We start from the raw sequence: 27,320 nt of genomic DNA on the forward strand, positions 1-27,320 counted from the left end.
TGGATTGTCTGGATTGTCAAATGTGCCTTCTGAAGCAATGCAATATCTACATGATGTCTGTTGAAGTGGGCAAAGATGTGTCTAGCTTTACGTAGGTTGATCAGCCCATGAACGATACACAGCATCAAATTAATGGGATGAATTCAGGTGAAGTAGAAGCATAGGGCTCAGTGTCTAATCTAAGCCCAGACCATGTAGGATCTCATGGGCATCAGGCATCGAATATGGAGTAAATCGAAGTATTTTACAACAATAGGGGCCACAGACAAATACAGCCACACAGGTTGGTAGTGGGCCTTGTAGATTGGTAGTGTGGCAAGTGGCCAACAATCTGCTTCTTCGCCTCAACAATGCATTCTAGTCTAGCATTGTCACTAAGGGTGCTGTGGGCATCATCTTCCAATGGAATGCTGTCAGCCAGGGGGTACAGGCGTGCCTGTGGCAGAATTTCAAAGCTTTATTGGAATCGGAGAGAAAAGGGCTTGCAGTTGACATGGATTCGCAGTTTAGCTGAATACACCAACACATTTTTGAGGCCAGGTTTGAGATGCATTCGTTGGAAGGAAGTCTTGCCAAACAGCTTGGATGGCAAGAGTAACATCTGAGTATATGGATAAGCAGGTACCTGAAAATTGTAACTCATCAAGCTTCCTCGCAAGGCTCAGCACAACATCTCAATCCTTACAGGTTAGGGAGTGAGTGATGATATCGAGCAAGTGCTCCTGAGTAGAACTAGGGCCCAGACAGCGGTGGGCGCGTTCCACAGAAAATATGGACATGAGTGCATCTTCAAACAGGGAGAGGCACATCACTTAGATGTGATCTTCCATTGTACCTATAGCTGTGAACTCAGGCATCCAAGAATGTGCACAATATTGCGCCAGAAGCTTGCCTCAAAGTGCTCATTTTTGGCCTTAATTACCTCCAGAACGCTCTTCATACAAAGTAAACACTCACAGTGGTGTAACAAAACTTGAGGACCCCTCCCTACAAAATAGGAGGGTCCCCTCCTCCCAAGCCAACCCCCTACCATTTTTGCTGAGGGGGGCTCCCTGGAGCTCATTCCCCTGCACTGCAGGGGTTGCGGGGGCTTATGTCATGCCACTGGGGGCTCATTCTGGGTGGCTGTACCGTGTTCAGCCTCAGACACTCCGTGTTCCAAGTGGAAAAGGCGGCCATCATGCTTATCAGATCTTTTTTGCATGTGCTCTAGTCTCACAATAAAGGAGTCCATTTTTGAATCTATGGTACCTAGACTATGTTATATCTCTGCTAGCAGGGTTCTGATGTCATCAGTAAGGGGGTCACCCTTTGCCTCAGGCTGTAAAGGACCCAGGCCATCACCAGCACTTTTAGTGGATTTCCTATTGTCAAATTGTAGCTTAGACTGGACTGGACTGAGGCTGGTCCTGCTTCCCTATGGTAGCACTCAGCAGGGGGCCCAGTCCATTGTCACAATCTCGCCAGCAGCGCAAGGTCTGCAAAGGCAGCTCATCTCTTATCTTCCGATGGGGTTGGGGGTTCTTTGGGGCAGATCCTGCCTCATCTCAGCACAAGCAAACACTCCCTGTCCAGGACTGTACAAGTATTGGATGTACAACATGGTCTGAGAGCCGTAGACCTCAGGCGTGAACCGCCAAGCAACAGGCGATTCACACTGAGCCCCTGCTTGCCAGTTCACCGACTGTAGTTGTAAAGGCCCAGCAATGGGTGCACAACTCTGACTAGTATTAGGGCTCCTCAGAGGGGGTGTGCAGGCTGTTGTGGTGTCTTGCCTCAAAGGTAGATTCTGACTCACGGGGGCCACCACCTCACCATTCTGGCAGCCCACAGCCAGAGACTGCAAGATTAGGTCCACAATTAAGACAGTCTTGGGTGTAGCTCTGGTCCCTATGGGCCCATTACTAGCCCTCCGGTTCATCCATAAGGTGGTAAATCCACTCCAGTTCGCTCCCCAGGGGCGCCGCAACTCACCTCTAAGGTCTCAAGCTGCCTCACCTCGAAGTGCCTCCACAGTCACTGGGGCAGCAACTTAGACCCAGGTCTCCACTTCCGAGTCCCCCGTTCCTCAAACTCACTGTTGGCGAATGTGCTAAAGTGCTTCTTCAATGTGTGGGTCCGATTTATTCACTGAGTTCATCCAACCGTAGGCCATTCTCCCTGACACTTGGCTCATACAGGGCCTGGGCTGGTGATTCAAAGGGCAGTGTGAAGCAGTTGCATCATCGCTTCCCAGTCTGCAGGTGAACTGCAGTTTGTGGCCACAGTAGGCTATGCCTGTACTATGGCAAATATGCCCCCAGGCAGTGGTGCATGGCTGGGCAGTTGATCACAGGCTTAATGGTGGATTAGAGTCTCAACCCGCAGAGCCTCACCAAAATGTGGCCATCTTGTGGCACAGCTCTTGCTAGCCCCATAAGGGTTAAACCCAGAAGCTGATTTTCACCTTGTCGATATTATCAGTCTGTATTCCGTGAGTTTCTGTTGTCTTTTCCCTGTCTTCTATGGCTTCCAGTCTCTCCCCTTTAAGGCAAATCGATACCTGCTTGTGGCATTGTATGAAATGGCTCAAGTGCATGCAGCTTTCATGCCAGTCACTGAGCTAATTCCTCTTTATACAAATCCAATAGCTGAAGGATCTGTTAATACTCAGGGACAGCATATTCAGTGGAATTTACTTCCTTAGATGCGTAAAGTTCCTTATCTCCATTTTTTCCTTATGGAACCGAATTGGAAAACTAATTTCTCAAGAATTACCACAGTGATATTTATGGATATGATCCCTGGTTGGGTCAGATATTGCCTTTTGAGCGAGTCAACTTTAGAGTCTGTCACTTTGCCAGACCCTACTCTTACCATTTTTTTGTGTATTTTGCAAGTGGCTCTTCATTGCTTGACACACCTTATTCAAATTCAAAGTCTTAATTAGGTTATTATACAATCTAACTCTCCCTAAAGGGGCCCTTCTAAGCCAGGCACTTTCTTGTGGAGCAGCGCTGAACAATTAGTACACTTCTCTTTTAGATGTGAAAATCTTTAAGTATAGGAAACAAAATATGAACTAGAGAGAGCAACAGTCAAAGTGTTGAATCTAACTGCAGTTAAGGATATTCAACTAAGATGGAAAGGACATCGGTATTTGGTAATGGAGAGAAGACAGAAAAACCTGAAGAGGCCAATGATCACTACCTTATTGAGATAAAACATTACATTTCGTGCCAACCTGAAAGTTAGAAATAGGAACAAAGATATAGCCTATTGGACAGGATTGCCAGCCAATTTAAAATATCTGGCAAGCCTGTGAATTTAGACGACATAGACCACTGAAGCAGATCATCCCAAAATTTAGCAATAACTTAAAAGTACTAGAAAACTACTTCAAGGTATTAGTTGAAAAACACTGGGTACAGGGAACATTATATGTATGTAACGGATCACTCTTAGAAAAGTCAACAAGTGCTAGATCTAATCTCAGATTGAAGTCCCCTGCATATTAATCAACACACTTGGGAATTGTGCCACTATATTATTAATAGCCAATTCTAAGACATCAATTTCAAATTCCATTGACTATGAGAGCATGATGAGAGGGTTGAATATAAGGATTGTATATAAGGAATATCAGGACAAAAGGTATTAGTTTTAGGTTATACTAGTAAACCAAACAAGCAAGAGCTGGCAAAAGATTTGCATAGTTAGTAATTGTTCTGGACACCAAAATGAGAAGGCCCACTGAGGGATGACTCCCAAAACTGGATTGAACTTAACTACTAAGAACATCAAACCATGAAGATATGGTCACTCTCAAAGTCATACCTCCTGACGTGATGAAATATTGTTTTGCACCAAGATCTACCCAGTCCTATCTAGGAAAGTCTCAAACTAGGAGATAGGGCTCACAAGAACACTGATTACATTAAATGTAACTAAACCATGGCTGTCAAAAGAATTCAAACTGGTATTAGATGGAACAATGGAACAGAGGAGCTGCTCAGGTAAAGGTAAATTACATTGAGAAAGTGTTGGAAATGGCCTTTCTGCAGGGTCACCCCCAAACCTTTTGCCTTCTTCCTTCTCTTTTTCTGACCTCATTTTTGCTGGCTTTAGGACTCTGCGCACTTTACCACTGCTAACCAGTGATAAAGTGCATATGCGCTCTCCTTAAAACATGGTGACATTGGCTCATACCCAATTGGCTTATTTAATTGACTTGTAAGTCCCTAGTCAAGTGCACTACATGTGCCCAGGGCCTGTAAATGAAATGCTACTAGTGGGCTGCAGCACTGGTTGTGCCACCTGCATAAGTAGCCCCCTAACCATGTCTCAGGGCTGCCTCTGCAGTGCCTGTGTGTGCAGTTTCACTGCCACTTCGACTTGGCATTTAAAAGTACTTGCCAAGCCTTAAACTCCCCTTTTTCTACATATGTCACCGCTGAGGTAGGCCCTAGGTAGCCCATAGGGCAGGGTGCTATGTAGGTAAAAGGCAGGACATGAACATGTGTGTTCTATATGTCCTGGTAGCGTAAAACTCCTAAATTCGTTTTTACACTGCTGTGAGGACTGCTCCTTTTATAGGATAGCATTGGGGCTACCCTCATATACTGTTTGAGTAGTAGATCCTGATCTAAAAGGAGTAGCCAGGTCATATTTAGTATGGCCAGAATGGTGATACAAAATCCTGCTTAATGTTGAAGTTGGATTTTATATTACTATTTCAGAAATGCTACTTTTAGAAAGTGAGCATTTCTCTTCCCTTAAATCCTTCTGTGCCTTACAATCCACGTCTGGCTAGGTTCAGTTGACAGCTCCATTGTGCATTCACTCAGACAACCCCAAACACAGGATGCTCAGTAACACTTGCACACATCTGTATATTGAATGGGTCTTCCTGGGCTGGGAGGGTGGAGGGCTTGACACTTACATGTCAAAGGACAGTAGCCTGCCCTCACACAAAGTCTCCCACACTCCCTACTGGGACCCTGGCAGACAGGATGAAACTAAAAGGGGAATTTGTGCACTTCTAAGCCACTCTTTGAAGTCTCCCCCACTTCAAAGGTACATTTGGATATTTAAGCAGGGCCTCCGACCCTACCAATTCAGACACTTCTGAGGTAGATGCTCTACTTCATCAGACGCTTCCTGGAGAAGAGAACCTGAACCAGAACCTGCAACCTGCCAAGAAGAACTGCCTGGCTGCCCAAAGGACTCACATGACTGCTTTCTGTGAAGGACTGCTGCCTTGCTGCTCTCTGGCTGTGCTGAAAAGTGCTCCCCAAGGGCTTGGATAGAGCTTGCCTCCTGTTCCCTGAAGTCTCATTACCAATAAGACCTCATCTCTACAAGAAGGACTCCTTGTTCGGCAAAAATCGTCGCACAGCCTGCCAGAACCGATGAACAGCCTGCATTGCAATGAAAAATTCACCTCACGCTGAACCGGAAAGACGCAGCCCGACTTCGCAACAAGAAGATCGATGCAGAGCCAGCGTAGCAACCGGAAATTCGCCCCCCTGGATCCACACACAGCCGAGCGGAACAACGCAGCCCGACTTCCAGAGACGAAATCGATGCAGCGCCTGCCGTGTGGTAGAAAGTTCCACGCAACGCCCACCTGATCAACGCTGGCCCTGGAACTTTGTCCTGTCAGCATCGGAAATCCATGCATCGTCCCTGGGGCGTCCAAAAACCCTGCAACCCGAAGAGGATCCAACACCGAGAGCTGGAAATCTACGCAAAGCCTTCCCATTGTGTGTGACTTACCCTGACTGGAGTGAGGGTCCTTGCTTGGACAGGGGGTAACCTGACTGCCAACCAAATACCTCATTTCTAACAGAAAGTATGGCAGCTTCAAAGTTAGATATTACCACTCCTATGTTTTTCTCATTTAAAGGTGGCATCCAATGTTTTTTCTTGTGGGCAGACTCCCATAATCGAAGGCTGGGCATTTGATCTGGAGTAATATTAACCCTGCATGTTAGTTTAAGGCTAACTCTAAAGATGCTACACAGTGGATAATTTCCTTCCTTACATTAATTGCTAAATCACTGGCTAAGAATGCATACAGAGGTTTAAAGCCCAGAGATTTCAGCAACAGTACAAAACTTTAACTTATTTCTCTCTCATCAAACGTTTTACAAACCCAATGTGTTTTGACGGTGACATATTTTGAAAATAGGAAGGAGTTTAGAGAAATTAAATGGGTATGTTTGAGCCACAGTCTCTCAAGTGGGTGACTTGCCCACATGCTCTGGATGGGGCAACATGCCCTGTCCTTGGTCCTGGGGAGTGCAAGGCCACAGTCTCTCAAGTGGGTGACTTGCCCACATGCTCTGGAGGGGGCAACATGCCCTATGCTTTCCTATGGGCACAATTACTGTACAGTTGATTTGCAATGTTTGAACCTCGTTAAACGAATACATACTTAAAACATTTGAAATACTCGTATTTTTTTAAAGTGTGTTTATTGCAATGCTAAGAAGAAGAGGGGCAAGTGCAATGGGATGGGGTGATGATGGAGGAAAGTCCAGGGAATTGTTCCAGTCTATTTGTAGCATAGGTGCATTGTCTAAGGGGACATAGGAAGGGGAGCAATGGCAGTACAAGGTGGACAGGGTAACAGAGTGGGACACAAGAGTGACAGTCAGGAGAGTATCATTTCCTGGCGGGGGGTCTTGGCAATAGTCTCTGGCTTCTGTCTGGATTGCAGGGAACGTCTGCAGGGTGGTTGTCTTCTGCAGGGGGAGGGGTGCTGGTGGCCTGTAATTCCTGTGGCAGGGCCTCCTGTCCACTTGCGGCAGCAGAGGTGGAAGAGAGTTCAGATGTCTGGCTAGTGGCAGGGGCCCGCTGGTGTGAGACTGCCTCCCTCATAGTATTAGCCATGTCTGCCAGCACCCCTGCTATGGAGTCCATGGTGGTGTTGATGCCCTGCAAGTCCTCCCTGATCCCCTGGTACTGTCCCTCCTGCACCTGCCTGTTCTCCTGCACTTTGTCTAGGATCTGGCCCAGCATATCCTGGGAATGTTGGTATGCTCCCAGGATCTCAGAGAGTGCCTCCTGGAGAGTCAGTTCCCTGGGCCTGTCCTCTCCCTGGTGCTCTGCACTCCTCCCAGTTTCCCTGTTGTCCTGTGCCTCTGTCCCCTGAACTGTGTGTCCACGGCCACTGACCCCAGGTCCCTGATTGTCTTGGGTATGAGGTGTGCCCTGGGGTCCCTGTAGTGGTAGACACACTGCTGATTGATGTGTCCTGGGGACAGAGGTATGGGCACGCTAGGTGGGTGCTGTGATGGTGTTTCCAGATGGGGGAGGCTCTGTGGTGGTGTGTGACTGGGCCTGGGTAACCAGCTCTCCAGAGGTCCCTGATGGGCCAGGTTGGTTATCCAAATCCATGAGACCAGAGTTGCTGTCATCACTGTGGGCCTCTCTCCGAGGGGACTGGATAGTGCTGGCACCTCTTCGCCGCTAACATTGGCTGGGGTACCTGTGGGGATGCAAAGCAAAACACAAACGCTGTGGGATAGCGTAACTGGATGGACGGAATGCGGAACCAATCAAACATTCACCCCCAGTCACAGATCTGGGTTTAATCCATCCATTATTTTGCTCACCATGCCACCCCAGTTTGAACCCAGCCATATGCAAATCAGTCTTGACCCTGTTCCCCATGGGAACAGTCCAGCCCGAACTGCCAGGCCAGGTTCTCCCTGGACCGGAAACAAGCATCCTGGGACCGGTTTCGGGGTTTCACCCCTCATCAGCCAGGCTAGCTTGAATCCAGTGGCACAGTGAGCCCGGGACCCACGTCTGGGCATACCAGGCGCACTTAGGGCGGCAAAAGCAAAGCAAAACACAAACGCTGTGGGATAGCGTAACTGGATGGACGGAATGCGGAACCAATCAAACATTCACCCCCAGTCACAGATCTGGGTTTAATCCATCCATTATTTTGCTCACCATGCCACCCCAGTTTAAACCCAGCCATATGCAAATCAGTCTTTACCCTGTTCCCCATGGGAACAGTCCAGCCCGAACTGCCAGGCCAGGTTCTCCCTGGACCGGAAACAAGCATCCTGGGACCGGTTTCGGGGTTTCACCCCTCATCAGCCAGGCTAGCTTGAATCCAGTGGCACAGTGAGCCCGAGACCCACGTCTGGGCATACCCGGCGCACTTAGGGCGGCAAAAGCAAAGCAAAACACAAACGCTGTGGGATAGCGTAACTGGATGGACGGAATGCGGAACCAATCAAACATTCACCCCAAGTCACAGATCTGGGTTTAATCCATCCATTATTTTGCTCACCATGTCACCCCAGTTTGAACCCAGCCATATGCAAATCAGTCTTGACCCTGTTCCCCATGGGAACAGTCCAGCCCGAACTGCCAGGCCAGGTTCTCCCTGGACCGGAAACAAGCATCCTGGGACTGGTTTCGGGGTTTCACCCCTCATCAGCCAGGCTAGCTTGAATCCAGTGGCACAGTGAGCCCGGGACCCACGTCTGGGCATACCCGGCGCACTTAGGGCGGCAAAAGCAAAGCAAAACACAAACGCTGTGGGATAGCGTAACTGGATGGACGGAGTGCTGAACCAATCAAACATTCACCCCCAGTCACAGATCTGGGTTTAATCCATCCATTATTTTGCTCACCATGCCACCCCAGTTTGAACCCAGCCATATGCAAATCAGTCTTGACCCTGTTCCCCATGGGAACAGTCCAGCCCGAACTGCCAGGCCAGGTTCTCCCTGGACCAGAAACAAGCATCCTGGTACCTGTGGGGATGTACATGCAGTGTTATTGTTTCTGTGTGTGGCATATTGTGCATCAGTGGTTTGCCCTCTTTGTTTATATTTGCCCTGCAATTTTCACTTCTGTACGCTGGTGCATGGTGGGATGATTAGTTCTCTTTAATGTGCATGCTTTAGTGATGGGTGTCCATGCAGGTCTGTAAGTGGTGTCCATGCATTGGTATGGCATGCAGGGCTTGGCATTGGGATGAGTGAGATGTGATGGTGGGGGGTGTGTGAGGTGGTGGAGTGATAGGAGTGAGGGTGGGGGTATGTTATGGCATGCGGGTAGGGGGGAGATAGTAGTAGAGAGTTGACTTACCAGAGTCCAGTCCTCCTGCTACTCCGGCCAGGGCCTCAGGATGCATGATTGCCAAGACTTTCTCCTCCCATGTTGTTAGTTGTGGGGGAGGAAGTGGGGGTCCACCGCCAGTCCTCTGTACAGCGAGTTGGTGTCTTGCTGCAATGGAACGTACCTTCCCCGTAGGTCGGTCCACCTCTTCCTGATGTTGCCCCTTGTTTCTGGGGTGTCTTTGTGGTGCCATGGGTGTTGTGTGAGTTGTGTAGGTGAGGATGTGTAGGGTGATGTTTTGGGGTGTGTGATGTGGGGTGCGTGGGTGGTATATAGGTGTAGGTGGTGTGTGGCTCTGGTTTTGTCTGGAGTCGTGGTGTCTGTCTCGTGCCAATGGTTTGTAATGGTAAAGGTTTGTGGGTAATGTGGGTGGGTGTTTTATAGTGGTGTGGGTTGTGGTGTGTGTATGGGTGTCAGGTGTGTGTAGTTTGAATTGTCCAATGTGGTGGTGTTTTCTATGTGTGTGTCCATTTTGAGCGTGGCAGTATGTACCGCCAATGGTATACCACCGTTGAATGTCCACCGTGGTGATTCGTGGGTCACAATGTGGTGGTCGTTGTTCTGTTGGCGTAACGGTGTGGGTTTGGATACCACCAGTTTATCACTGACCTTTGGTGTGGTAGATTTGTGTGTGTGGCTGAATAGTGACGGATTGGTTTGCGTGTGTCATAATATGGTGAACGACTATCCACCGCGGCAGTGGTATGTTGGTGGCAGTCAGCATGGCAGTGAATGGGTTTTACCGCCAATGTCATAATGAGGGCCTATATCTGAAAAAGAAGACCCTGCTGAAAGAAACACCAGTCAAAGACTCCTGGCTTTCAGGGACTGGACCTTCTCTCCAAAGGGTCAGGTGACTAACCTCCTCTTTGCTGCTCCAGAGACACAAGAACAGGACTCCCGACTCCAACAAGGCCCAGCTGACCACTGAGTACTGGCCCATGTAGGAGTCCTAGCTAGAGAGGGACCTGTTGACTTGAAGTCAGGCCTGAGGATGTAAGAGTTGCAGGAGTGACTAGAAGGAAAAGTGGGACAGTTTTATTTTAATCTCCAAAGGATTGTGACCAGATGCTGAGACATGCCACGGAGGGCATAGCAAAGGGAGACAAGAAAAGCAGGCTTGTCCTGCTCATAGTTTTTTGCTGCGCTGAAAACAGGTTCAATGAGGCCTTGAAGAAAAGGTATCTGACGTCATAGTGCACATCTTCACTAAAGCTTCCTGTCTATCACAACTGGAGGAATTTGTGTACCTAAAGATTGACAAGACTAAGGATACATCAGAACGGACTTGTAGCAATGAGTGCGGCGTGAGGGGCAGCCTGTGAACTCCAAACCCTAGAGTGCCTCGTACTTGCTTGAGGCGGTTGACTACATTGCAGCACTACTAAAGGCGCTTGGGATTCCCACTGTGCGGGATACATAAGGATGGACTTGCAGCAAGGAGTGTGGCGTAAGGGGCTACCTGTGAACTCCAAACCCCAGAGTGTCTTGTACCTGTACAGAATAACCATCTGCGTATTATTCTTCTATCTCTTATGTTTTGTTGGAAAATGGGTTATTGGTAAGGGCAGGTAGGTACCTACACCTAGCAACAAGCCACTAACCTCCACCTAGGTACAGTTAGGTCTCAGTAAATTAATCCCAGCTCAACCCTTGGTAGCTTGGCAACGAGCGTAAAGGCTTAACTTAGGAGACAGTGTGTAAAGCATTCAAATATCACAAAACAGTAATTAAATAAAACACAGGAAACAGTTTAAAAATCCAAAACCAATTTATAAAAATAGTTTATATTTTTATCTTTACAATGACACAAAAACGAATAAAATCGGATAAAGGGAACCGGAGATATGAATTTTTAAAGAATTATTATTTTTCAAGCGCTTAGAAACAAAAAGCGCCAATCGGGTCATCTGGTTGCACCTCGACCGGGGTAAAGTCAAAGTTTCAGGCCGACCGCGATGGAGCCCTGCCCGGCTACAAGTCGCGGGAGGCCTCGGTTAAAAAGTTACCTTCTGACTTAGTCTTTATTTTGAAGTTTTTCTTCACCGGGACGAACCTGCCAGTTGAATCCGACCTCCTGGAGCCCTTGTCCGGATACGCTATGTGGGTTTCCTCGGTGGAGACTTTTACCTTCGGACTTAGTCGTTTTTTCGAGATGAAAATCCTTCGACCGGGGTAAACCTGGATCTTGATCCGACGTCCGTGGAGCCCTTCTCGGATACGATGGGTGGGAGGTCCCGGTCAACTTTTTACCTTCGGACTTAGTCTCTTTTTCTGAGGTTTTTCTTTACCGGGACGAACCACCAAGTCAGGCCAGGTCACGGTTGAGGCAAGCCGGCTAGAATTTCTGCGGCGGGTCGGTCCCTCTCTGGAGCTTTTTTACAAAAAATTTCAAATCTTTTCCAAATTTCTGGGGCTTCACCCAGATGTTCTTTTAAGGTTCTTTTGGGGTCCACAGCTCACCCCAAGGGTCCAGAAGTTCTGTGATGGTCCTTGGGGGGTGCGGACTTCAACTCCCAGAATGCACCTGGCGCAACCTCCTTTTTGGCCACTGGACAGTGGTCAGCTGGTCACTTTTCAGGAGTTGGTGCAGGGGGACTCTGGATAGCAATTTTTCACCTGTAGCAAACAGGGAGTCCCTCCTTGAACCAGTTGAAGCCAGGCAAAGTCCTTCTTGTGGTGAAGCCCAAGTGTGCAGCTGGTGCAGTCCTTCTGAGTGCAGGTTCCAGGTGCAGGCCAGGGGTCCAGCAGGGCAGTCCTTCTTCTCCTTTAGTTCTTTTCTTCTTGAAATCTGGCGGGGATCTGAGGTGTGGGGGCAGGTCTGCCAGTTTTATCCTTGCTCCTGGGTGAAAAACAGGGGGGTCCTGGTCCTCCAATCAGGTACAGGGTCGTCCCCCTGTGATGACCACTTCCTGGGAAGTGTGGCAAAAATCCATCCCAAAAGGCAACAGTCTCTAAAAATCCAACATGGCTGAATCTGATTTTTGGAGGTTACATCTGGCTGAGCCCACCCACTGGTGTGGCTAAAAATCATAAACACACCCCTCTCCTGCCTCTCCTAATCTAATCAAGGGGGCACCTAGTTGTCTGGGGTTGCAGGATGTGGGGGTGTTGCTGGGTGCTCCAGATGTCCTTCTCTGCCTTTGAAGACCAGTTTGGCAGCCCTCCCCCTTCCTGCTTCACCATCTGCTGAGGGGAGATTCTCTCCCCCAAGCACATTCCTTTGTGTGAAGCCAGGCCACTTCACACCTCATCAAGGAAGCTTTGACTAAGCTGCTAAAGGCTGGCCAATCAGAGCACAGCAGCAAAAACAATGCAGGGCTGAAATTGGCAACTTTTTAGGTAAAGTCTATAACTCTTTACCTGAACAAGTTATATTAAATCCAACAACTGGAAGTTGTGGGATTTATTACAACAATTAATTTGAAACCAAATTCTTGGTATGCAACATTTAAGGAGACTTTAAAATTTAAAACAAAGTCTCCCCATTCTAGCCTATGAAGGCCATTTACTTCAATGAGGGAAAAACTAGTTTGGCTGTTTTTACCTCACCAGGGTTTATAAATCTATTTTTATAAATTCCCTGCTTATAGTTACATGGCACCCAGCCCTAGGGGCACATAGGGCACACCTTAGGGGTGACTTATATGTAAAAATAAGGTAGTTTAAGACTTTGGAAGTACTTTTAATTCCAAAGTCGAATTTGCATATAACTTTAATTTAAAAGCAGTCAGCAAGGCAGGCCTGCCTTTAAAATGACACTGGGCACCTCAGCAGTGCACCTAGGTGTGCACCACCTATTCTGTGGTCCCTAAACCTACATGCCCTACCATATACTAGGGACTTATAGGTAGGTTAACTTAGCCAATTATAATTAGCCTAATTTGCATATTGATTTTACACAGAGCACAGGCCCTGTGACTGGTTAGCAGTACCCAGGGCACCATCAGAGTCAGGAAAACACCAGCATAAAGTGGAAAATGGGGGCAAAAAGTTAGGGGGCCTCTGCAATCAGCCCTGTTTTTTCACACAAGCCCCCCCAGCCCACACGCCCAGGAGACTCAGCCCAACCCTGGGAGAGTCTTCCTGGCTTGTTAGGCGAGGAAGACAGTGAAGAAAACTGGCTGTCCCTTTGCAGGGCCTACTCTGCCTTACATCCTCCTGTCATGGTCACTCCCTCTGGGTAGTGAAGCCATCCCAACAGTGAAAGGACCCATCTCAAACTGAAACTTCCCTCTAGGGGGGTCTTCCTCCTTTCTCTCTGCCAACTTGGGTAGTGAGGTGCCCACCTCCCCTACTCCTAACTTTTCTAGGGCAACACCTAGCTTACCCAAAGAGGTCACCCAACACTTGAGCAACCCCACCATGACCAACAGGGTCAGGGGGCCTACTTTGCTATTGGCCCTGGGGTCTGCCTCCCAGGCCAAGTACAGTGCTGCCAGGAAGGCTAGCACCCAGCAGAGGCTACTGACAGCTGTCAGTACCCAGAACCACACCCTAAGCTCTCCACTGACAGGTGGCTAGCTGCTATAGGGGCAACTTTGGGGTCCTGGCACCCCTCTTGCTGTCTAGAGTGGGGGTCTACCACCTCCTGTGGCAGACACCCTCCTTCCACTCTCCCTTCTGTCAGTGCAGGGGCAACACCCTGCATCTGGACAGCTGCCTGACTACTCAGGACTTCCTTGGGGTCAGGGGAGGCCTCACCAGTGCCAACTCTGGGCTCCCCCCCTACTGGGGCAGAAGGCCTTTGGCTCCCTGGAACTCTCTTTAAGAGTGGCCTACCCTTCCTTTTCTTCTTTCCTTTTCTTGGGGACCCCTGTCTCCTAACTGTAGGGACTGACTCCCCAGGACTTTGGTTTGGGGGGCGCCCTGGGCGACCGCCCCATCTGGGACCAGACCCACCTCTGGGAGGTCATTGCCCAGGATACAATCTAGGGGGAGGTCAGCACTGACTACCACCCTAAACCAGTCAAGGATACCCTCCCTCTCTAGGGGCACTATGGCTACAGGTTTGGTGGTGACCTCCCCTGTGGCTATCCTGACTTTCCTTGTCTCTCCTGGGACATACATGTCTGGGGTCACTAACCGGTCACTCACTATAGTGTGACTGGCACAGGTGTCTCTCAGGCCAGTGGTAGGGATCCCATTCACTTGAATGTGGTGGAAGTGCCTACTCCCACCCTCAGGGATCACCAGCTTACCATCTGGTCCTGTCTCCCAGCTCAATGCTAGGAGGACTTCATCATCTGAGGAGTCCTCCTCTATGGCTACACTGGACAGCCCAGTGCTAACCACCTTCTTTGGACAGGCTGCATCTCCTCTGAAGTGACCTGTCTGCTGACAGTCAAAGCAAGCCCTACTGTCCAAGAGCTTTTTTAACCCTGGGTCTCCCTGTCTCTGCTTGTCAGAGTGGGAGTGGGATTTACTCTCCTCCTTCTTAGGGTTCTGGGGTACAGAGGGAGTCTCTGTGGTGGGCTTACCACCTCCCTCCTTAGGTTTTTAGGGACCTGACCCCCCCTTCTTGGAGTCTCCCCCCTGGGACTTGACAACCACCCTGGTTCTCAACCACTCATCAGCTGCCTCCCCTAGCTCTCTAGGGTTGGTCTGCTTAGAGTCCACTAGATGCTGGCGTAACCTTTCTTGGGTACAATTGGTCAAGATGTGCTCTCTCATGATCAGATTGTATAACCCCTCATAAGTATTTACTTTGTTACCAATAATCCAGCCCTCTAGTGCCTTAAGTGAGGTGTCTACAAAGTCAACCCATGACTGGGTACTGACCTTCTGGGTGTCCCTGAACTTGAGCCTATACTGCTCTGGGGTCAGACCAAACATTTTAGTCAAGCAACTCTTCATACTGGGGTATGAGTCTGCATCCTCCCCACTCATGGTTAGGAGCCTATCCCTCCCAGAGTTGGGAACTAACTCCCAAAGAAGTGAACCCCAGTACTGAGGCTTGACTCTCCTCATCTGGAGGGCCCTCTCAAAGGCCCCCAGCCACTTATCTATGTCATCCCCCTCTACATAGGCAGGAACCACCCCCTTGGGTAATCTGGGGCAAACTCCCCCACCCATGGACACCTCAACTTCTCTGTCGCTGCCACCATCTCTTTTCTCTTTCTTTGCCCACTTTTTCTTTTCTAGGGCCAGCTTGTCTGCTTCCAAAGCTATGTACGCTAGCTGGGCCTCCAGCTCTCTTTCTCTGATGGATGGGTTCTCTCCTCCTGAAAGAACCCCCTTCCCACCACTAGCTTTGGATCTGCCCCTAGTGACTGTATTTACTGAGGACCGTTCTTCCTCATCCTCACTTGGGGTCTGATGCCTTCCCTCCCCTGAGTGGTTAGAGTTAACATCCTCCCCTTTTTCTTCCTCCTCTGGAGCTTCCTCTGTGCCTAGCTCTTGGGCCTCAGCCCATGCTGTCAGGGATTTGATCAGGATTTGCTTCCTGAGATCAGTGGTTGCAGGCAACCCTCTTTCAATACACAACCCCCTAAGCTGGACTACTGTCAGTGTGGGTAGGCTAGCCAGATCAAGCTCCATGGTTCCCTAGTTTTGTGTCAACAAAAACTTTTTGCAAAAATTGGAAACAAGAATTTAGAAAAATTACAAAAATTCAATAATTGAAATTAATCCAAATTAATAAAAAAAAAAAAAAATAAAAAAAAAAAAAATTTTTGCACTAAGACAATTTAAAGGATTTTTAATTTGTTTTACTCAAAACTGTAACGTGATACTGAACACAAGTACAGAATCCCACCGCTGCCACCAAAAATGTTGGAAAATGGGTTATTGGTAAGGGCAGGTAGGTACCTACACCTAGCAACAAGCCACTAACCTCCACCTAGGTACAGTTAGGTCTCAGTAAATTAATCCCAGCTCAACCCTTGGTAGCTTGGCAACGAGCATCAAGGCTTAACTTAGGAGACAGTGTGTAAAGCATTCAAATATCACAAAACAGTAATTAAATAAAACACAGGAAACAGTTTAAAAATCCAAAGCCAATTTATAAAAATAGTTTATATTTTTATCTTTAAAATGACACAAAAATGAATAAAATCGGATAAAGGGAACCGGAGATATGAATTTTTAAAGAATTATTATTTTTCTAGCGCTTAGAAACAAAAAGCGTCAATCGGGTCATCCGGTTGCACCTCGACCGGGGCAAAGTCAAAGTTTCAGGCCAACCGCGATGGAGCCCTGCTCGGATACAAGTCGCGGGAGGCCTCGGTTAAAAAGTTACCTTCTGACTTAGTCTTTATTTTGAAGTTTTTCTTCACCGGGACGAACCTGCCAGTTGAATCCGACCTCCTGGAGCCCTTGTCCGGATACGCGATGTGGGTTTCCTCGGTGGAGACTTTTACCTTCGGACTTAGTCGTTTTTTCGAGATGAAAATCCTTCGACCGGGGTAAACCTGGATCCTGATCCGACGTCCGTGGAGCCCTTCTCGGATACGATGGCTGGGAGGTCCCGGTCAACTTTTTACCTTCAGACTTAGTCTCTTTTTTGGAGGTTTTTCTTTACCGGGACGAACCACCAAGTCAGGCCGGGTCGCGGTTGAGGCAAGCCGGCTAGAATTTCCGCGGCGGGTCGGTCCCTCTCTGGAGCTTTTTTACAAAATTTTTCAAATCTTTTCCAAACTTCTGGGGCTTCACCCAGATGTTCTTTTAAGGTTCTTTTGGGGTCCACAGCTCACCCCAAGGGTCCAGAAGTTCTGTGATGGTCCTTGGGGGGTGCGGACTTCAACTCCCAGAATGCACCTGGCGCAACCTCCTTTTTGGCCACTGGACAGCTGGTCAGCTGGTCACTTTTCAGGAGTTGGTGCAGGGGGACTCTGGATAGCAATTTTTCACCTGCAGCAAACAGGGAGTCCCTCCTTGAACCAGTTGAAGCCAGGCAAAGTCCTTCTTGTGGTGAAGCCCAAGTGTGCAGCTGGTGCAGTCCTTCTGAGTGCAGGTTCCAGGTGCAGGCCAGGGGTCCAGCAGGGCAGTCCTTCTTCTCCTTTAGTTCTTTTCTTCTTGAAATCTGGCGGGGATCTGAGGTGTGGGGGCAGGTCTGCCAGTTTTATCCTTGCTCCTGGGTGAAAAGCAGGGGGGTCCTGGTCCTCCAATCAGGTACAGGGTCGTCCCCCTGTGATGACCACTTCCTGGGAAGTGTGGCAAAAATCCATCCCATAAGGCAACAGTCTCTAAAAATCCAACATGGCTGAATCTGATTTTTGGAGGTTACATCTGGCTGAGCCCACCCACTGGTGTGGCTAAAAATCATAAACACACCCCTCTCCTGCCCTCTCCTAATCTAATCAAGGGGGCACCTAGTTGTCTGGGGTTGCAGGATGTGGGGGTGTTGCTGGGTGCTCCAGATGTCCTTCTCTGCCTTTGAAGACCAGTTTGGCAGCCCTCCCCCTTCCTGCTTCACCATCTGCTGAGGGGAGATTCTCTCCCCCAAGCACATTCCTTTGTGTGAAGCCAGGCCACTTCACACCTCATCAAGGCAGCTTTGTCTAAGCTGCTGCAGGCTGGCCAATCAGAGCACAGCAGCAAAAACAATGCAGGGCTGAAATTGGCAACTTTTTATGTAAAGTCTATAACTCTTTACCTGAACAAGTTATATTAAATCCAACAACTGGAAGTTGTGGGATTTATTACAACAATTAATTTGATACCAAATTCTTGGTATGCAACATTTAAGGAGACTTTAAAATTTAAAACAAAGTCTCCCCATTCTAGCCTATGAAGGCCATTTACTTCAATGAGGGAAAAACGAATTTGGCTGTTTTTACCTCACCAGGGTTTATAAATCTATTTTTATAAAGTCCCTGCTTATAGTTACATGGCACCCAGCCCTAGGGGCACATAGGGCACACCTTAGGGGTGACTTATATGTAAAAATAAGGTAGTTTAAGACTTTGGAAGTACTTTTAATTCCAAAGTCGAATTTGCATATAACTTTAATTTAAAAGCAGCCAGCAAGGCAGGCCTGCCTTTAAAATGACACTGGGCAGCTCAGCGGTGCACCTAGGTGTGCACCACCTATGCTGTGGTCCCTAAACCTACATGCCCTACCATATACTAGGAACTTATAGGTAGGTTAACTTAGCCAATTATAATTAGCCTAATTTGCATATTGATTTTACACAGAGCACAGGCCCTGTGACTGGTTAGCAGTACCCAGGGCACCATCAGAGTCAGGAAAACACCAGCATAAAGTGGAAAATGGGGGCAAAAAGTTAGGGGGCCTCTGCAATCAGCCCTGTTTTCTCACATGTTTTAAGTTGTTCCAGCCTCCAGTGCCATTAACACAGTGCCTCAGAGAGACCATTGTACATGCTGATGTGGATGCCATGGGAGAAATGGGAGAAGTTTAGGTCACTATGGTCAACTCCGACTCGCCAGCAAATTAAATGGTCACCCCTGCCATCTGCCTGGTGCATGAAAAGGCCGTGAAGCACTGGAGGCGGGCACCAAATATAAAAACAATTATTGATAAGCAAGCCCCAGCGCTTGGGGCAGAGCGGCATGTTAGTCATCCCGTCACCAAAATCCATTACTGTGTAGGACTCGATCTGGGAAGACCTCAGAGGTCCCCTTGGTGATTTATTGGATTCAAAGCTGGGCCAAGTTCTTGCACTCCTCATGGCCATAGAGTCCAAGTTACAAGCTCTGAAAGTTCTTCTTAAAGGACCATCTGCTCCAAGACTCCGGGGAGTTTCACAAAAGGGGGGGAGGCAGAAACTAATACCGTTGTAAAGGCTAAGCCAAATATTCAGACAATGGCAGTCCTAATAGCGGAAGGAAGATGTACTACGGAAATAAACTTAGACAGGCAAATGACAGCCGTGGGAATCAGTGCTTATGGTCAGTCCCAATGGCAAAATCAGTGTAGGAAACAACCAAGTTACCAGTGATACATCTTCCCCCTGCAGCTCGCCCCTATGTAGTCATCTTGAATAATGTTCCACCTTTAGCAGATAACTGGTCAAGTCAACGCAGGCCTTAATAAATAAAGTGGCACACTGACTATCACACAACTTGATGGGCTATTGGGACTTGATGCAGGAGATCATCCTAGCACAGGGGGTGGGAGGAATTGGCCCCTTACCTTGACTAACTTTAAGAAACACAATCCTTATCAATTTCTATAATCCAAACCTGATGTGGGCAATTCACACTAGAGTAAGAGAAGGAGGGGTGAACCAAAATGAGATACAAATTTTACCACTTGGCTTTTTTTATCGTCTCTTGAATCTGGAACAACGTAAATAATGTTTTGCCTATTCCCTCCCACAGGAGGCATTCAGAGGCAGCAATGATAGGTACATCTTGAATGGAAAAAGATTGTGTTCTTGCCTCCTTGTACCAAAATTATGAATGACTGAATGTTCTTCCTGTTGGAAGAGCTATAGTTAAGGATAATTAAAATTTAAATTTAGTATTAAATCAGCAGGAGGCACGTTGCCCAGTCGCCCAAGACGCGGGTATCGAAGAGCAAGATGTGCAAGATGAGCAAAGACGGCAAAATAGGTTGGCCTCTGGTGAGGCCACTGCCTCTCTGCTACACCCTATACAAAAGCAGGCGGCAGAGAATGGTGTACTGAGTATTATGTATTGGGATATAGCAGGTGTACGCCGAAAGATGAACAATCAGGAATGGCTACGTTTTTTATGTACGTATGATGTGATTTGCATGCAAGAGACTTGGATGATTGGTTCTTTTGGGCTTCTCCTCTTTAATTCAACCAGCCCTATTTTCAATTGCTGGCAGACTACGAGCTGTCTTGCCACTTTTGCCTCACTAAAATTGGATAAGTAAAAAATGGCTGTGGTATGGTCAACTACTCAGTTTCTGGTGCCATTGATATCTATTGGGCGCAAGTGGGATATCTGGTTAGTAAATTTCTACAACAACATTTTCAGCAATCTTGTACTTAGAGCGCTCAAAGAATTTGTTGAATTTTTGATAGCTTTTTATAAAATTTGAAGAAGAAAATAATTGTGGTCTGGGTGGGGGGACTTCAACATCCAGTTATGCGACCCAGTTAGTACAAAAGCACATAGAGGTCCGTGGGATGATGATGGTTTGAGCAGGGTCCATTTTAAACATAACGTTTTGGGTGATGCACAGACTATGTTATTATATAAATTAAATTTGTTTATACTTGAACCTTGGGGGGGTGTTCAGGCTAGATACTGCCATTTGACCCACCTGTGTATAATAGATTTTGTAATTATTTCGGCAGATGCACAGCTTTTGACAGAGTAAAACATTGTTTTGAACTGCTTGAGTGACCATAATCCTGTTCGTGCCATTTTCAATATTAACATTCAATCAATTTTTTTTTCAATCCAAGCAAAACTGGTCTTTTAATAAAAATAATGGCATTAGGATTAAATGGGAACAAATCAATCCATCTATTTTCTCAAACAAAATAATACAGGACATTAGGACAATTTAATCCCCATTGAAAAGTGCATGTCAGAGGAGTCTACACACTCAACCGTTTTGGAATGTCTTAGTCAATTATGTAGCGCAATTAGCGAAGCCCTTTCAGCCCACAAACCTCCCCAGCCCACTTTCCCTCATTGTTAGTTCAGTAAGGCATGCTCTGGAGCCCATGAACGACTGTTAAATGCCTTAAAAGCTACTCCCTGATGTTTGCAGGAGGTCCGTAGGGCCAGACAGGAATATAAGGCCATTGTGGAGGCTAGGATACAAGAAATTAGGGCATTAGCCTGGGAGGATTTATCTGTAACTGTTGCTAAAAATACAATGTAAAGTTCACGGAGGTTATAAATGGCCCTTTCTTAGCAAAATTCGATAGCCCAAAAATGGAATTGTTGATCCCTGAAGCCGAATGAGTCGCACATATCATGGGAGTTTTCCAATCTAGCTCACTTGAACCACCGAGAAGCGAGGTCCAAGAGGCTGAACCGCAGCCGGTTCCTTTTTAACGCCTATTGATGGTGGGGAAGTTGTAAGGGCTTTAAATCTTTCGACCCCTCGTACAGCCCCAGGCCCAAATGGGGTGCCAGTGGACCTCTTTAAAACAGATATAAAACTATGGGTCCCCATTCTAACAAAGGTACTCCAAAGCACTGTAGTTGACAAAATTCCAGATTCATGGAGATTAGCCACCCTAGTGCTGATTTTTAGGTATAGAACCTCACCAATCTGTTACAGACCAATCTCCCTGATAACAGTTAAAATATTAGGGAGGGTAATTCTGGGCCATCTAGAAACGTGGGTAAAGGCCCGTAAGGTCTTAATACCGGTTCAGTTTGGTTTCAGGCCAAGAGTAGGAGCTACGGAACAAGCATTAAACTTGTATCTTATCCTCAGCAAGTATGTGCATGTAAAAAAGGGCTCTATACATTGGGCCTTCATAGATCTATCATTTGGCATACATTAGAGTGGCATACAGTGGAATGTAATACAGTGGAACAGAGTAGTGATGTTGCATACAGTGCAGTGACGTACAGTGGATATGCATATAATCCAGCGACCCCCATTGAATATTATGTTCTGGGTGCTTAAACAAATGCTGGCACCCACATTGGGTGCCCACCAGAGGTATTGGGTACAGTGGAGTGGTGTAGACTGGCGTGCATCCTGTGGAGTAGCGTACAATGGAGTCATAAATACTGCAGTTGCATACATTGGAGTGGGGTAGAGAGTAATAGCATGTAGTGGAGTGTCATCCAAGAGAATAGCATAGAAGAGAATGGCGTAGAGTGGAGTGGCATAGAGTGGAGTAGCGTACAGTGGAGCAGCGTGTAATGGCGTGGCATACAGTGAAGCACAGTAGAGTGCTGAAGAGTGGAGTGACTTATACAGTAGTGGAATAGCGTAGAGTGGAGTGACATAGACTGGAATAACATATAGTGGAGTCGCATACAGTGGGGTTACGTACAGTGGAGTGGTGAGCAGTCTAGTGGGATACGGATGTAGCTGAAATTTTGGAGGACTGTAACTTATGATGTGCAGAGTAACACAAGACAGTGACGTGTACTGCATTGATTTTCTGCACATGTTCCAAGCAAAGCAGGGTGACGTATGGTGTGTGTGTAGTTATGAAAATGTTACATAAAAATTGCGCTGCCCTTGCAACATTATGCAAAATGCAAGGGTAACGCAATAGTATCCTAAATTTGTCCCCCCTGTATATTGTGCAATGGTATACCACAGTAAGTTAGTGGTAAACTGTGGTACATAGTGATAAGGCAGTGTATAACTAGCTAATGTTTGCATTTACAAATTTAAAAGGCAACCATGATCCTTTTAGTTGACTTTTGGATTGTTGTAGCATAGGGCCTTAGGTATAGGTGAGTGGAAGTTTTTATTGTTGTTCCCAACTTATTACTATTTTCTTAAATTGGAAATAGCTATGAAAAAGTTTGTATACTTTTCTATATATTTATATATCCACCTTATGCAGTACCACAGTAGTAACTAGCACCACGTTTCTTACCAAACACCCATTTTTAAAATATCTTTTTTTAAGTAATGCAGTAAATATTAGATATTACTGCGGTAATGTGTTGACATTTTTTTACCTAATTTTAAATAAGTTAAAACATTGTAAAGACACTGTAGTATGCTATATATTTGAAATATTGTATATTACAGTGTTTTTTCAATTTTTATCATTATTTTAAGGTACCACAGCACTACCTAGGTAGTACATTGGTAGTACCTTGGTATGCAGAAATATGTTTTTAAAATATATAGACCCTATAGTTCCCTACCTATAACAACTTACGTTAAGTGGAAATAGGTAGGAAAACATCTCAAACCTAATATTTACCTATATTTAAGGCCCTTAGTAATAACACTGACAAAATGGCCTTAAAACAAAACGGCTGCCTGCAGTTTTTGACAGGCATTATCCAAATCAGTTAATGAGTTGTCATCACTACTTACCACAATACTATCTCAACACTGCAGTGACCACAGATATCACAAAGTTAAAATACCTTATAACTTAACATTTCCTTACCCTTCTTATATGCACTACCCCACAGAATGATCTGTGCTCCCGAATATGTAGTGCTGACAAATTCCATCTAAATCTAAGCGGACGGTTTTCGAGCTAGTTGAAATACAAAAGTCAATGCAAAATGGAGTAAATTTCAATCCCACTTTGGGACCCCGCTTTTTTATTTGCACCCCATTAACTAAATGCAGCAAATCTTTCAGTCCTACGAAAATGAAACGGGCACCAGGTCTGCAAAGTTTGACTGACATTCGTCAAACCGGTGTAGAGTTATTAAGGGGCAATAGTCAAAGAAATCTCTGTCTTTGGTCACCCTAACTATAGCTACAGAGTGGCTACCCTACTCTGTAATTTATATATAATAACTTTGGTGCCATTTGATTAGTCTTCTTGGAACTTTCCAAAAAGACGTGTCATCCACCTCAGCACCTTTCAGTAAAGTTTCTAGGTGATCTGTTGAGCAGAAGCTGCAAAAAAGAAGGGGTCCCCAAAAGTGTTTTCCCCTTTTATTTCCTAGAAGAAAATTAGTCATAGCTGCAGCCAAAAAGGAATAACACAAAATTTTGTAGAAATCTACATCGTGGTCCAGAAAGTGTGCATTTTTTTTTTAATTGCTGTAAATTCATTTGGTAGTATTTGAGAAATTAAGTCTCAAAACTTGTAGATATAGCACACCATGGAGGAACCGTGCTGAGCCAACAGATCTTGAGATACAATCTTATTGGCTGCCACCGCCGCAACAAAGATGCAGCGGCAGCCATTTTAGGACTCGGGGACGTAGTTCCATGTCCTATAAAAAAGCAAAAAACAACTAACCTGGTGCAGGTCCAAAAATGGCATTTTTAAAAAATGGAATCGGACATTTAAAAAAAAAGTAGAAATGCACTGAAAACAATAGGTTAAAAGGACATTTTAGTTAGGTGAAAATGTCAGTTTAAACATGGTGTTTTAAACAGAAAAAAAGAGCCATTGAAGTTAACCAGTTTTAGTTATCTCAAGTAATTGTAGCTCGTGCCTGCCATGCACAGTGTTGTCCTCAATTAAGTAATTTCAGATGTCAGCAGTTATGTTCTCAATGATGTCATAGAACATGTCATGAGTGATGTATTATGTGAGGGTATAAACAGTACATGGCGAGGGCTCGAGTTCTAGTTACTTCAGTTAATGTTGCAACTGGCATTGTCACCTCACTATAACATCTTTGTCACCTTTGGCTTTTTCACTGAATGTATAAGGTTTTATTGAATACATAACTGTCACTTTGGTTTCTTCAGTGAATTTCTAAGAGAGAGAGAGACAATGACAGCTGTTCTAATTGTATGTGTGTGTTCTTTTTATAATGGTTTTAATATATCGTTTTTTCTCTTGTAGGGGATTTCATAGTAATAACATAAAATCAATACCAGAGCAAGCATTTGTTGGCAATCCATTCCTCATAACCATGTAAGTAGAATACATGTTTTAAACCTTTAAATACTTAAGAGTACTTGTATATTTGACAATCTTGTTCTCTCACTGTAACCTACCACCAGCTTCAAGCTAGCACTTGAAACAATAATGAGTTTTTACAATAGCAGTATGTTATGTTTATTTGCTTCTTAGCAGTTTGGTAGATTTCCAAAGAAGTTCATATAATGCAAATGTAAAATAAAAGATTTAAAAAGATCTACACGATTCTACTAAACAGGCTGTCCTGTGGATATAACACCTTTTTCTAATCCCAGTTCATATGAATGAGGATGGTGCTGGACTAGCAAAAGTAAATACTGGGACTCAGTGTAGTGAAGATTGTGAAAAGTAACATAGGCATTACCATACCACTTCATCCCTTTTCTCATAATGCTGCTCATGAGGAAGGTGTGGGCATGAGAATGACTGTATTAAAGGTTACAATCAGTGGTGGCCGCAGCAAATGTCAAGGGAGGCGGGCGGGGTTGGGATGACAGTGATGGGGGAAACAAAGGGAAAAATAAAACGGACCGTTCCCGCCGCCTCATGCTACCTTGCTCCTCTTCTAATGGTGTTTCATCATTCACTGGAACACCAGCACAGGCTCACTGTGCAATCCTGGCGCTGCTCTCATGCTAAGCCTAGCATGAGAACAGATTCAGGATTGGTCTGAGTGGCTTGGACTGCCACTCAGACACTGCCCTGGGGTCTGAGCAGTTTCTCAAGCCCGGTTGTATGACAGTTAGGCTGGAGAAACCTAAGCCTAAGACAGCCGGCCAAATACACATGCACACTTAGTACACTCCTCACCTCCTCCCACTGCCAGCCCCGCCCCTCCCTGCACCTGCTGGCTGAGCCAGCAGCCAAAAAATAAAACAATTTTAAAATATAGTTTTATTATTTTGCTGCTGGCTCTTAGGCATGGGGGGGGGGCACTCCTCCTCGATTGTGGTGGAGCCGCCCCTGGTTACAAAGAATGAAGGCATGACCAAGAATCATAGTTGCAGCATGATATGAAAAATGTTGCAAAGCTTGTTTTACAATTGATAATAAATATTGACCCGGACTGGAGAATGAACTGTAAATATGTGGGTGTGAGTGAGAGAGAGAAAGTCTGAAAGTTTCCTGTGTGAGCAGTATTAAGGAGCTCTGTGTGCACCAACTTGTGAGCAAAATGAGCTTAAGCCTGGAAGCTGATATGAATTGCTACATTTCCCAGGGTGCCAGCTTAAATAAATTGGAAGCTGCGTTGTGGGTTGTGTGTCTTCTTGAGAGAATGAACAATTGCCACCGTGGCAGTTGTTTGAGTAGCTAAAGAGTTTTGTCGAGCAGGAACCACGTTTGTTCAAAAATGTTTGTTTTTCAAAATCAAACTCCCAAAGTGAGTTTGTTTTGGGAAAATTAAAAAATCAGTGGTCCTGACACAGAGTAACCATTCCTCTTCATGTTGATAGTCATTTATTTATTGCTTTACCTGGAACTTCCATGGCGTGCATAGTGGTCACTGGCAGGGGAATCTTATGATGATCTGCCGCTTTTAACTGATGTCACTATGACCTGATGGCTTGTGGTGGACTGGTCGTCAGGTCAGATGTTTCTGAGAGTGAAGCCAGCTGAGGCTTAACCACCATAAACCCTACAGTTTACCTGCTTCTAAATAGGATGGGGAAATGGCAAATTTTGCTTTATTGGGCGTTTTGGCAGATTCTCCGCATCCACCAAACTCCTGTCACAAAATTCTGCCTCATGAAGACCCACTCATCCTTAACTCTGCACTCCAAGGATCTCCTTTCTAATTACAGTGTCACATAGTTAGCCTCAATGAAATTTGGTTTGGAGACTATTCTATCTTATATCTTGCCTTATATGTATTTAAGGGACCTCATATTGTACATTTGCATAGGCCCTATAAGTCTGTTTGATTTGACATAGCTTTTTTTATTTTATTTTTAAATCTGTTTATTGTATTTATAACATAAACAAAACACAACAATTTAAACAGTACATCTGAATTTTTTAGAAGAAAAAGAAACAAAATAAAAATTAAAGTAGAAAGGAGGGGAAATAAGGTTTGCTCAATGGAGGAACCGCGGCTCTAGTGTTTGGTGGCCCGGAGGTGGGGGGAGGCTGCAGGGGGGGCAGGCGAAAGGCGAGAAGGATGTAAGTTATAATCCTCGAGTGGGATATGGTTGATAAGGGAAGAAAGTCCCACCTCAAGTGTCACTTCACAGCGGTTTATCTTGGGCTTGTAGTTACGTGCTTATTGCCTACGTTCGAATTAGGACTCTTATCTAAGTAATCGAACATTCCGGTGTGTACCGGTTTCAATGTCCTAGATAGCCATTATACCAGCAGTCTAGGGAGGTCAGGTATCGTCCTTTTCCTTCAGTTGGTCTGCGAAGGAATCTCATATATACGCGTCCTTGACCACCACCCCGATATCACGCAATGTATGCAGCACCTGTATTTCTGCGTTGGCCCAGTGCTGCAAGTCAGTTATCCAACGGCGGGTATCTGGGGCGCTAGGTGATTTCCATTGCGTGGCAATGAGTCATTTAAGTATGACGAACGCCAGATCTGCGCATCTGTGTTTTTGTTTGTCTCTACTACGTCTGTGACGTATGCCCAGTAGGCAAGACTCAGGGTGGGGGTCAGGGGTAATCCCAGCCACATCGCAGTTTGTTTCGTAATGTCCTGCCACACACAGAGTAGTGGTGGGCAGTTCCAAGTCAGATGGAAAAAGTCAGCTTC

General features: G+C 46.1%; 1 protein-coding gene across 3 annotated transcripts in view; it reads left to right on the plus strand.

Annotated features, from left to right (window-relative positions):
* LGR5 (leucine rich repeat containing G protein-coupled receptor 5) overlaps positions 1-27,320 on the plus strand; it is a 1,160,674-nt gene that overhangs the window by 570,596 nt on the left and 562,758 nt on the right. For all 3 annotated transcript variants that reach the window (XM_069228343.1, XM_069228341.1, XM_069228342.1), the window contains one exon: positions 24,492-24,563. In XM_069228343.1, the coding sequence (XP_069084444.1) occupies positions 24,492-24,563 (72 nt within the window). The remainder of the gene's footprint in view (positions 1-24,491; positions 24,564-27,320) is intronic.

This window comes from Pleurodeles waltl, chromosome 4_1 (assembly GCF_031143425.1).
Source record: "Pleurodeles waltl isolate 20211129_DDA chromosome 4_1, aPleWal1.hap1.20221129, whole genome shotgun sequence".
Classification (NCBI taxonomy): Eukaryota; Metazoa; Chordata; class Amphibia; order Caudata; family Salamandridae; genus Pleurodeles; species Pleurodeles waltl.